This window comes from Pseudochaenichthys georgianus, chromosome 1, assembly GCF_902827115.2.
Source record: "Pseudochaenichthys georgianus chromosome 1, fPseGeo1.2, whole genome shotgun sequence".
In the NCBI taxonomy this organism is placed as follows: domain Eukaryota; kingdom Metazoa; phylum Chordata; class Actinopteri; order Perciformes; family Channichthyidae; genus Pseudochaenichthys; species Pseudochaenichthys georgianus.
Window position 1 is genome coordinate 38,881,826 of NC_047503.1, and position 12,677 is coordinate 38,894,502.

Here is a 12,677-nt window from a genome sequence, read left to right on the forward strand (position 1 = left end):
AACAAAATGTAACAAAGTAGTCTACAGATTAACTACTAATAAATCAGGAAAAAGTCGTGTTTTATTGCAGAATTGAGGGCTTGTGTGGATACCTTGTGGAGTTTCTCCAGCAGTCGCAGTGTGGCGACAAAATAGTTTTCGTAAAACACCGGTACGAGCAGCGTCTTTCCTCCCGTTAGCATGAACACAACGATGCTCTTGTACATGTCGACCATTCTGGTGAACACGCTGCCGTCAACAAAACACCACCAGTTATCTGCAGCGATGGAGAGACAATGATTTAATTCAATTAGAGAGTAAATAACTCATAAGAGGTTTAGAAGTTTATGTTTTAGCCCATTCATGCATGAACACAGACGACAGCTAATGAAGACGATTTGAAATGACATGTATGATACCTAATACTTTGGCGGGGTTGGCGTCCAGCCGCAGGATGGCCATAGCGAGGGGGATGGTGAGGCGGATGTAGTTCTTGGAGTCCAGCAGGACGGGGTACTCAGATAATATGAGGTAGATCCTCATGGCCTCGACGTCAGGGGGGGAGCACGTTAGCTGAGGGATCACCAGACTCTCAAAACTCTTGGTGGCCTAAACAAAGAGCAGGACACAGAAAGGGTGCATTACACAGACATAAGGAACAATATGTACAGTTATACAGAGAAACTTTTATGAAATGTACTATGCTATGATATAAAAGCAAAAAAATAATTATAGGATAATTTTCTATTCCAAAACGGCCTGGAGAAGCTTTTAGTGGTTTGGAATTTGGCCTTGGTCTCCGCACAATTCATAATTCATGTTCAGCCTATCATTACTGAGCTAATGTTAGAGGTTATGACTCAGTCTGCGGCAGAACTCGATGTACTTTCCAAACAAGCCCAACACTCATGCAGTATGAATGTTTTCTCATAACAAAAAGACAGATATCCAATACTGGGTAACCGTCTCAAAGGTTCTCTACCGTTTCATTACAGTGAGAAAAAACACTTTAGTTTGTAATCAATAACAAATCTGAGTCTTTCAGGGTTTGGCACAGAGGAGAGAAACATGCGATTACCTTTTACAGATTTCATTTTTTAATAAACCTTTAGTCAGTACCTGCTCCTGAAGTCCAGAGAAGGCGGGTTTGCTGAGCGTCTCAAATAGTTTTCTGACAGAGTTGAGATCGATGCCTGCGATCTTTGGGTTGGTTTTAAAGTGGGTATCATCACTGAGAAGGAAAACAAACACACGAGTATGTGTCGACTATCTATTATGTCTCAGCAATCATGAACAGCGTACAAATAGACCAGTGCAAGGACTTTAAGGTTTATCTCGATATTACTCGACACTCGTTACTTTAGATTAAACGGCGAAGGTTAGGTGTACACAAAGGATTAAGGTATTAAGTCAATCCCTTAGCAGATCTCCTTCAGTGGATAGTGCGGACACAAAGTCAACAAACCCCTCGGCATGAAGGACAGCAATTATTTACAGTGTAAGCCTTCACATTGTTGTAGCTCAGGTTTTATTTAGTCATAACACCAATACATCAGATCTGATCCCGTGGAGGCTGTTTTCCAAACAAACGACACGGGTGCAGACAGTACACTGAGTGAGAGCACTGACCCATTTTATTTTGAGAACTCTGAACTGAAATATCCAGAAAAGTGTTCCAGGGCATAAATGTTACAGTAATACAATACAAATGACAACAAGTAAGAAACAAGTTTTAGGTCCCTAGCTACAGTATATGTAAAATAACTCATTATTTTAGCTGACCAAGTTTAAATGCATCCTATACAGTTTTAGATATTTTAATTTATTTACACTTTTATAGTCCACTTTACAGCCATTCATTTCCATCTGGGTTTAAAATCACTTTATACACGCTTTAAACTTTGGCTAAAATGATTGCAGATCTGATATTCTCTGGGATGTACCAGATGAAAACAAATGGATGTCTGGAGCAGTGAAAAACATAAAAGAAAATGTTTTAAACATAAAGTAAGGTTTGCCTAATGCTTAACTGTATTGTTATGTATAAATTATTTGTAGTAAATAGGCTCAAATATAAAAAAACAAACGTAGCTATAACTTAAAAAGTAACAAAGTGGATGGAAAAAATAATGTATACGTTTCATTAGACAGTACAATATGAAGTACTTTAGGTTTGTTGTCACCCTGATGGCCTCCACAGTTCATACCTGCACTCGATAAGTATCTGCTGATGAGTGTGCACTAAAAAGCCAACACACCTTCACACAGACTGCTTGTCAGAGACATCAGTCAGTGACCAAACAGATGAAATCTTTCCCAGCTCTGGCACTCGTGTGGCCCCTGTGAGGCCCCTGTGAGGCCCCTGCCCAATAAGGTCCCAGGAGTCTAGCCTACACATGAGTTTGACCAGTTTGACCATTGGCTATTTTTCGCTAAACTCACAGCGAAGGTACAGACAAAGTATAACTAGACTTCTCAACAATTATGAAAACCTATTTATGTATGCAATCATTTTTCAGTTTGATAATCCATTATTCAACCAATAGAGACAATAAAGCATATTTTAAAATGTGGAAAAGATAAATGCATGTTTGTACCCCGTTCAATGAATCTGCTACTTCTACATTAGTAATCCTAATGCCTGCCACCAGGTCCAATTCCCCCCCCCCCCCCAACCATGACAAGTTTTGCATTGAGTAGTAGGAAACAAATGTATATGACGCGGGAAGAGATTTTTCTTAAGAGATTGTTATTTTTCAAAACAACTACGAAACAGATTTTTGGTGAGAAATAAAAGTAAAAATGCATTTTAAAAGATTATTTCATATGTGTTATGTAGAATCTTAACCCGAAAAGTAATTAGGGACTGCAGCTGTAGTAGTATTGTGGAGTGCAGTATTTCCCAATAAAAACTAACACTTTAGGAGTGGTATTACGATCAGGAAAGGGAAGTACAGTAGTTGAGTTTATTACATAGTTACTTATGTATTTCAACATACCTTTGTTCCAAGAAGCTGGCGTTCCAACAAGCCGTAGAGGAGAGTTGGATTATAATGTCACTGTACACAAAAACATCAAACAGAGCCTCACTGTGAAAGATGTTAAACCAACAGAGACAAGTGCAGAGACCATTCACATATCATTGACTTACATTACATTACAATAATACTTGACTTACTTTGTGACGGTGGAGTCTGTGCTGTACATCAGCCTTAGCCTCCATGAATTTAATCTTTCATAATTGATCGGGGATATTGATTTACTGACATTCATCACTCTGAAGTCGTCCGGGGGGGCAGAACTCTGCAGGCAGGAAGACAAACGGAGACAAGAGATTATAGCACACATATTTTGTGCTGGTACTTTCACAGTCCGACTGCGGCTTCAGACTTAGTTGCGTCTCTTCTTCTACCATGAAGATAAAATAAATAAACCACGTCTGACGCCTAAATCCTGACCTACAAGTCCCTCCATGCCCTTGCCCCCCAGTACCTATCGGACATCCTCCACCCACATGCCCCACCCCGGAACCTGCGGTCCTCAGACTCTGGCCTGCTTACCACCCCCCTCACCAAACTGAGAACCTTCGGGGACAGAGCCTTCAGTGTGGCAGCCCCCACCCTCTGGAACGCGGAGATTCGCAACATCCCCACACTCGACGCCTTCAAAAGGGCCCTCAAGTCCCATCTGTTCATCAAGGCTTTCGGCCCTTAAATCGATCTGTTGTTTTGTCTGTCTGACCTTTGTTTTGTTTTGTTTTGTTTGTGCTTGCCCTATTCCTGTAAAGCGACCTTGGGTCCCTTGAAAGGCGCTATAGAAATATCAGTTATTATTATTAAATATTTAGCTGTAGAGGCTGAATGTGTGTTGTTTCTTTATCAGTGCACATTCCTGACTATTCGCTGGCTATTTCTGAAGACAACTGCTCCAAATACAGTGGAGCCCTGTATAAGAACTGGACATTAATGCCACCCTGTGGTCAAACACAGGAACTGATTAGGGGAAAGCATAAACACAAGGTTATTTGGGGGTGTATTTTTATTTTTTTTGTAATGGTACAGTTCACCCTAAATGAAAAAGAAAAACATTTGTATTTTGATGGTTAGGCGTGAAATTCTGTGAAATAAATGTGATGCAATCAATAGATTTAAATGTAACTAAATCAAATATAACTATTAAAATTAAGACCACAGGCTTTGAAAAGAAGGTCACTAAAATCTTAAATCACATACCTCTTCATTGGAGTACAGTAGGAAGCCGTGGTCTCCTCCACAGATGATTTTGGTCACTGGATGTTGTTTGGATTTTAAGAAAGGAAAGAGAAAGAACACATGTTAGCTGGTAAGGTGTGTGGCGCAGTGGACTAGTGCGTTGGTGTTCGGATCAGGGGAGCACAGGTTCAAACCCCACTGCAGTCAGCATGTCGTTGTGTCCCTGAGACACTTCACCCCAAATTGCTCCTGTGGGGATTGCCCACAGTATTGAGTATGTAAGTCGCTTTGGATAAAAGCGTCTAACAAGTGTCATGTGATGTAAACAGCTCATAACAGGTAATTAAATACATACTTAGAGTAGTTGTGTTTCATGCTTTTATTGAAAATAGGCAGAGTGTACTTTAGTCATGGTGCCATAGTCTACCTGATCTGTGGAAACTCCCAGTCAGGAAACCGGCCTTGAGAGGAAACGGGCTGCTGGCGTCCCCCGGTGCTCCTGTGGCCAGCTGGCCGTGGCTGTTACAACCGAATGCATAGACCACGCAGGAGGAAGGCACAAACGCCAACGTGTGTTGCCTAACAAAAGAAGAAATAGCAACATTTAGGATGAAGGAGGACAGAGCCAGCCTCAAATATACTTAAGGGGAACATTCATTTGCAACCACTGTTTGCCAAGATAAGATATGGGATTAAAACACCCTAAAAGTTTCATTTTATTATTCTTGCGTCTGATTTCAAACAGTACAAATGTTTCCTTTAAACCAAGAACAAGGATTTTCAGACCTCGAGCTACAGGTTGGGAGCCATTCGTAAAAACCTCAGGCATGGTTACACTTGACATATATTTGAGATTGAAAATGTCTGTCGGTGCAACTCTGTTACCACCAACTCTTTCAGCATGTCCCTGTAAGTGTGTGGCTATTAGTGCTGATCATCGTGCATTTGACTGGGTTTTCACTGAGGCTCTTTTCCTTAAAAAGGGGCCAATTTTGCAAAAATGAAAGCACTTACCGGACATTAACAGAAAATAGCACTGAGATACCTTTTGTTTGGCAGTGTGGTTGGAGGCGCATACCATTTGTTTGTCCTTTAGTTATTTGAGAAAGTTTAGTGGATGCAATAGCCACACAATCCTTTTGTGAGTTTGCCCCCTGAGATTATAAAATACAATCTAATTTAAGACAAATCAATGACCCTGCCAATAATTTGTGATGTTTCAGAAAGTTGTTAAACTTTGAAATACCTTTGAAGTTAATTCAGCACAATATAACATTACCAGTAACCACAGCCTCAAAAATGACCACAGAGCTAAATAAACACTTTTCTGACAGAGACATGAGCTTGTACAGGTGTACCTCATCTTTTGTCTAGGTTCAAAGGGAAAGTACCTGCCACAGGTGATCTGGGACACCTCGGTGCCCATGAGCTCCAGCACTCGCCTGGGTAACAGTTCATTGTTGGTGGAACCATGACCCAGCTGACCCCACGAGCCTTCACCAAAGGTAAACAAGCCGCCGTCCTGCCAGAGACACAACAAAGGATTAAATGGGGAGAAGCCTGCGAGCTAGTTCAGGCAGTCAACTCGAGCACCAATCATACATTAACACGTGACGCACCTCGTCCCTCTGACAACCAACCAAACACATTCTCCTAAACATGCCGCTCTATTGAAGCTGCCAGGTCTTCCTGCCTCTGCCTCCTTAATGCTGCTGCTGTGTTCACTTGCTATTGCTACGTTCATGTTCCTGCTGCTGTGTTTCATGTTGCTGCTGCTCGCCTGCCCCCCCCCCAGCTCCACCTGTAGGCTCGGGGATAGTTATCTAATCATCACTCAATGTTCTTTGTAAATCTGTGGAGTGATGAGGCCCGAGCCGAGACGCCGAACTCAAACTATATGCTGCTTCTATTAAACATATTAAGAAACACGTGAGTTGTCTGAACTCTTGTTGCTGTTTCAGATTGTTGGCTGTAAAGCAGCAAGTCAAAGTTAAATATGTAGAGAATCACTATACAGAGAGAATACTCTAACTGATATACCAATTATCAAAGACTTAGTTGGACTATACAAACTGAACTTTTAAACATTTGGTGTCACGCTATTGGAGGTAGCAAGATATGTGGATATTATGTGGATCTGTGGGGAACTGAAAATCCCCAGTGGGGGTTTCTACCTTTGTGAGGGCCGCTGTATGTTCCTCTCCACAGCTGATGTGAACAACTTTTTGAGATCTCAGAAACTTGATGTGGCACGGGACAGCACGATCTGAGGAAGTGAAAATAAATAAGCAAGCAAGATCACTCAATCTCTTATACACTGTTTGTGTATTCACATACGAGTGGTACACCTTAGGGAACAAGGCAACTTCTGCAATTGAATCTCTCCATGAGTATTTGTTTTAATTATGTTTGTATACTTCAATTCAAGGCTTTATTGTCATTTGTACATTAGCTACAGTGTAGATATGTCAATGGAAAACTTAGGTCACAGGCTCCTCCAACAGTGCCACATATATATATATATATATATATACATACATATATATATATATATATATACATATATATATATATATATATATATATATGTGTATGTATATATATATATATATATATATATGACATAGAACAAATAAAACATAAAGTAAATACAAATAGAATAGAAATAGTGCAAGAAGAGTCTATTTACAAGTATATATATATTATATCCCATATCGAATGAATAAAACAATACTGTAACTGCTATATTGTAGGTGTAATATTAAATCAATATATACCACTGTATAAACATAGTTATTGCAGCTTTTTAAGAAATGAAGGCCATTTAAAAGCACATCCAAGGTACCTAAACCAGAAATGTCCACACTTTAAGACTTTATCACCACATGTAATTGTTACTATAAATGCAATTAGACAAATATTAAAGTTTATATAATTCCTTTATACCTAGAGTAACGAATGTATACTGTCATGTTGTTCATTTTACAAGCTGTTCACAAGTCTTTTTTGATCATAATTATTTAATAATACAATCATTCATTTATTTTTAAATAGATACGGCCTGTTGTTTTTTCCTATCCAGCTGATCATTACCTTGTTTATCATTGAGACCCAGTTGTCCAGCTCTGTTTTTGCCCCATCCGAACACAGCTCCAGACAGGGAGAGAGCGAAGCTGTGGTCCCCCCCGGCGGTTATCTGTGCCAGAGGAATGCCCGCCAGAGACTTGAGGGGATGAGGGAACAGCTTGCTCGGTTCTCCTTTCCCCAGGCCGAGCTGACCGCTGGTGTTCTGGCCCCACGTGAACAGCTGGCCGTCTGTAGGGGGAAACAGAGGAGACAAAAGAGGTAATTTCACATTTGCATCAATTACTGCCAGTAAGGAACATATTTAACATCTGTTTGGTGATGTCAGACTATGCAACATCCCTCAGGACCCCTCTCTCCATCCAATCCGTCTCTCTGCATCACTGTCAAATAAAGGCAAGATGCCAGACAATATCCTTAAAGAAATTACAAAAAGGAGAAAAGATTGAAACACCCTTTACTTCTTTCTTTAAATGTGAATACAATGGCTGCATCACAAATCTACATTTACATATATAGTGCCCAGCATTATATTTCATTACAGTATAAAGTAAATATGTTTCTTTAAATAGGAGAAGCCTTGTTATCAACACCTTATATTATTTGTGTATGTGTTTTTCTGTGGGGATTTCCAAAATCATTTGGATGTGAACAAAGTACAGATTGTACAGTATTTTTTCGGGGGGTGGGCATGTGTGAAGAGGAATAGAGACACATGCTGATGTAAAGTTTCAAGTGTTGTCAGTCTCATCTGGATGTGGATCGAGTTTTGCCAAAGAGCGGATGGATACAAGAATACAGACATGATGTGTTATGAAGAGATGTTGTCTTTCACACCTTTTGAAAGTGCAATGCAGTGCTGATTCCCACACATTACTTGAGAGATCCGGTGGTCACACAGCCTCTTGACCAACCTGGGGTGGGGGACAAACAGGAAAATGATTATTAACCAAACTATAGAAAACCAGGAAGGAGCTACTTACATTATGCTTAATAATAATAACCAAATATTCACAGAAATGCAAATGTTTATTTATTTGACCTAATACATACATTTGTATTCAATTGTTTTAATATTAGATAATTACATTTATTTCATTTTTTCTGTTATTTATATTTAATGTCATGATTTATTGCATTTTCTTTTTACTAACTTGTGTATTTCTTTTTATAATAATAATTGCTTTACTCCTTCATAACTCATTGCTTACTGTACAAAACAACTATTTATATTAAAACCTTGGACTAAATATCAGTTATCAGAAGACTTCATGTTGTGGCCAGGATAGTCCGGGGTTCAGGGGTTTAAGCTTATTGGCTTAACTAAAGTCTTTTTTTAAATGTATGAACATTCATAGTAGTCAAGTCTCTGAGCTAAACTGTAAGAAATTACTTATTTATTATTCCACCGCAGGGGGTTTACTGCATCCGAACAGTTTAATGAATAAAATATTATTCTCTTTAAACCTTCTTATTGCTTTGGAGCAGATATGGGTCCCTGCTACAAACGTAACTCATTTACAAAGCTCATATCCAAACCACCAATTATTACAACATATTTTTTCTTTTCAGCCAAAAGCCTACATTTTTTGTTTCTGTGCTACTCAGTCACCTTGGGATTCGAACAGCCACCTCTGAGGTCCCCAGGCCGAGCTGGCCCCCTTCACCGGCCCCCCACGCAAACACTTGCCCCTGCTCGTTCACCGCCATCGAATGAGCGCGACCACACGACACCATCCTTATGGTCTGAGTGTCGAGCGCCGCTACAAGCTCTGTGGAGAGGAGGGGAAAAAACAAGTATGTTAAGTATGGAGGTTTTCAAGATAATATCTCGTTGCATACACAAAGGCCTGGGTATAAGTTTTGTTACTGACAAAAACTACTTTCCCTTTCAGTTAGCAAGCTAAATAATCCAAATGGGGGTTTTTTATTCATGATGTTGTCGTAGAGAGCATTTATTATGACTTCATGGACCCAACCCATCTCAGGCATTTAGCGTGGGCATCTAATCTTTTGGACAGCTCTAACTTAGTGAGGCATTAAAGGAATTTGCTGTAAGTCATAACAAAAAACACCTGATATTCAGAAGCCCAGATCTTATGATATTAAACTATGCCTCTATGCTGAGGCTGTGTGCTATCAAAGTAGGCTTGTCACATCCTGGACCCAGCAGGAATCACGTGAGGAGGACAGACTGTGGTGCAGATAATGTGGAGTTGGTGTACTGGTTTCATACAGTATGTGGTTTCCTGCTATAGAAATCAGATCCTGTGGTTTCAATAGAGTGCCCTATCGATCATAAACCTATCGATTAGATTTATGATTCGTAAATTATAAAAGTAGGGTAGACATGTGGATATTATCCGACTGAACAAAACGTGATCCATCTCTTAAATGTGTGTCAACCACAGACCTTATTTCGAGCTATTTTCCAAAATCCTATGGAGAAATTGGATTGCGTTTTTGTCGAAGGAACCCATGCGCAGCTTACTTCCGGGTTTTAGGACGCGTCACTGTGGCACTCCATAGAGACTATACTAGAGTATGACTTAAAATAATCGGCAACTAACTAATTACAGGATGCTTCATAATTTACAAATGGTCTTTACCTAAATAAATCTTATGTGAATCATTAACATCTGTACCAAATGTTAAGGCAATCATTGCATCCAGTTGATGTCAAAATATTTGACTTGGAAAGTGGTGAACTGACCAAGAGTCGGCGTTGCCCTCCGTAGAGACAGGCACTGCCAATACAAACAGCTTTTGTAAACACGCCATGTCATCTTCACCCACATTCTCAAACCTGTTTGGTAACTTTCCACTCTGACCAAGTGAAAGTGGTGCAGCAGGGTGGTGCAACCGCTTACACTGTGTAATGATTAATCAAAAGGTCAGTGAATCAGCATTTCAGCTTACCTGGAGAAGTCCCTGGTTTGTCTTGGCCCAGCTGTCCACAGCTGTTAGAACCACACGTGTACACACTGCCATCTTGCAGCAGGAATATAGAGTGTTGGCCTCCACACGCTACATCTTTCAGTCCCCTGCCATTGAACACTTGGCAGTATCTTGGCTCAAATAGGAGGTTCCTCTCCAAACCTATTCCCAACTGTCCATCCTTTGCATTGCCCCAACAGAGCATGTTGTCGAGGGGAGAGGGCGAGAAGTACCGATCTGAAGAGGCAGAGAGTGATGGCCAGATGGAGGAAGACAAAACAATGTTCAGGCTTGACAGCAGCCCCGCTTTCTCCGCTTCATGTAAAGTCCAACCCTGGAAGAAGCAAGAAACAGGGTAAATATCACGTTATATTTCTTCATTAGGAACACTTTCTGATTACCGTGCTCCATGTGAAGCCCTGATGCTTTTTTAACATTAAAGTATGGGTTTAAAGGTGAACATGGATGAAATGTGTGAGAATGGTGTTAGCATTCTGAAGAAGAACAGCACAGTGTGTTTAAATAAACCTTGTCGGTGTAATCCCGGCTTAAGAAGCTACAACAGTCCCTGCTTTACTGTCAATCCGCATGCAGCACATGCATGTCACTCGCTGAGTTAGACATGAGTAATAAATAAATGGGAATAGAACATAAGTTAAAACCAACATGACATAGATCAGATGTCAAACTACAGCTTATTGTGATGGCCCTTTTATGTTGTCCCTTTAAATGGACTGGGATATAACCATAGACTGTATAGGACATAATTAGTTGTGAACTAATGTTAGTCATGTGAAAATAATATATGCGATGACATTAATGAAATGCAGCATTATATAGCCTACACTAAAAGATTATTCTGGGAGATACATACAATTAAAGCTCTTAATGCATAACAGAAATGATTATGTTTGTGACAAGTAAGTGTATACAGCATTTTATATGTAGGAGTCAAGGTTCAATAGCAGCGTTTGTCGATTATTATAAGCAATAATTTAGCTTATTGTGGATCCCTGACTATAGCTTAATCATATTTAGTGTTACGTTAGCTTGCTGTTGGTGATACATTAAGGGGAGTGGCCTGCATTGTGCAGACATGATCAACACTAACTCACTGAGCAGGCGTAGTTAAATATCTCCAAGCATGCATCATCTGGTTAAACAGTAAATGAACAAAACCAAAGCAAAAGACTCAATGACACACACACAATCCGTTATTAATAGTTAGCTGTTTAACCTTAGCAAGCTACAGCCACGCTGACTGTCAGTGTTAGGGATAAAAACACATAAATCAACGAGCTAACCGCTGTCTTAATTATAAGTAAAAGAGTGTTGTAATATCGTGATTATTATAAAATGATAACAGGGTGTTTACCTGGACAGATGCATTCTGAAATTGGGCGTCTGGTTTCAGTTCAGCTGAGAAAACAAACGAGGAAGTACCACACAGCTGACGTCACTGAACGGCAGGGGAGCTGCGATTGGTCCGCAGATCCGGAAGTGCTGGTGTCACGAGAAAAATCTGTGATACATCACATTCATAGAAATGACATAAATGTATAAAAAATATGTAGTATATGAAATAAGTGAATATATATTAAATCTAAAATACATAAATAATAAACCCGCTCATCTCCATTTTAACTTATATACATATGATAGTGTGCTGTTATTGAGGTTGTTAAATGATGGCCCCATATTATTTAGTAGGCTAAGGCTAAATCATTTTGATAGCCGTAACGACCCAATACAGCAGGGAGGGTCACCATTTTAAAAGCTGTAAACCCAAAAATGACTAGATCTGTGCTCCTACCCCAATGGTGAAATATTCAGAAAATGGTAGCAGAAATATCCTTTCATTTTTTTTTCGAGGGGTGGGATGTCAATATTTCCCAGTGCTGCATCTGAAAGTATAAATAACAAACAATCGTTTTTTCAAGGTTCAAAGCAGCCATGAAAGTCTGCACTTTTAGAGCACTGCTAACACATATTACATCCTGATTTTTGGAAAACATCTAAAATCATTTGAGAATATCAGACTGTGACCTTACTCTCACATTTTGCTGAATGCAAGCCAGCATGCTTTTCTTGCTTTTTTTAACCCAAATATTTGCACAGCATATGATCAAGTGGAACAAAGTTCAACACGTGTCAGTGAAAACGTTGTAAGGGCTGCTGCACTTAATGATACAAGTAAAAAGAAAGAATGCAGTTTGGTATGTAGTCTTAATGCTATAAAAACAATAAAAATGTTAGCACATTTCAGAGCAGCACATTTTCACAAAGGGTCCGTCTATAACTTCATAAACTATTATAACTGGTAAAGCTCTCACACCTTCTTCTGCTCGAATACAATCTGCTATTGCAGTTCTAAAACTTTGACATACATTGTTGTACTGTATGTCAAGATGAAAGAAATAGGAGTTTGTATAAAACTACTCTTTAATATCATATTGCAAGTCAATG

General features: G+C 39.6%; 2 protein-coding genes across 4 annotated transcripts in view; one reads left to right on the top strand and one right to left on the bottom strand.

The window, feature by feature from the left end:
- herc3 (HECT and RLD domain containing E3 ubiquitin protein ligase 3) overlaps positions 1 to 10,416 on the bottom strand; it is a 24,381-nt gene extending 13,965 nt beyond the window's left edge. For both annotated transcript variants that reach the window (XM_034086551.2, XM_071203535.1), the window contains exons 1-13: positions 10,194 to 10,416; positions 8,887 to 9,046; positions 8,112 to 8,188; positions 7,284 to 7,505; positions 6,365 to 6,456; positions 5,582 to 5,712; positions 4,618 to 4,769; positions 4,212 to 4,267; positions 3,158 to 3,282; positions 2,979 to 3,038; positions 1,099 to 1,210; positions 399 to 588; positions 93 to 256 (exon numbers count right to left, since the gene is read on the bottom strand). In XM_034086551.2, the coding sequence (XP_033942442.1) occupies positions 93 to 256; positions 399 to 588; positions 1,099 to 1,210; positions 2,979 to 3,038; positions 3,158 to 3,282; positions 4,212 to 4,267; positions 4,618 to 4,769; positions 5,582 to 5,712; positions 6,365 to 6,456; positions 7,284 to 7,505; positions 8,112 to 8,188; positions 8,887 to 9,046; positions 10,194 to 10,416 (1,764 nt within the window). The remainder of the gene's footprint in view (positions 1 to 92; positions 257 to 398; positions 589 to 1,098; positions 1,211 to 2,978; positions 3,039 to 3,157; positions 3,283 to 4,211; positions 4,268 to 4,617; positions 4,770 to 5,581; positions 5,713 to 6,364; positions 6,457 to 7,283; positions 7,506 to 8,111; positions 8,189 to 8,886; positions 9,047 to 10,193) is intronic.
- ppm1kb (protein phosphatase, Mg2+/Mn2+ dependent 1Kb) overlaps positions 10,415 to 12,677 on the top strand; it is an 18,179-nt gene continuing 15,916 nt past the window's right edge. For both annotated transcript variants that reach the window (XM_034086563.2, XM_034086572.2), the window contains exon 1: positions 10,415 to 10,566. In XM_034086563.2, the coding sequence (XP_033942454.1) occupies positions 10,415 to 10,566 (152 nt within the window). The remainder of the gene's footprint in view (positions 10,567 to 12,677) is intronic.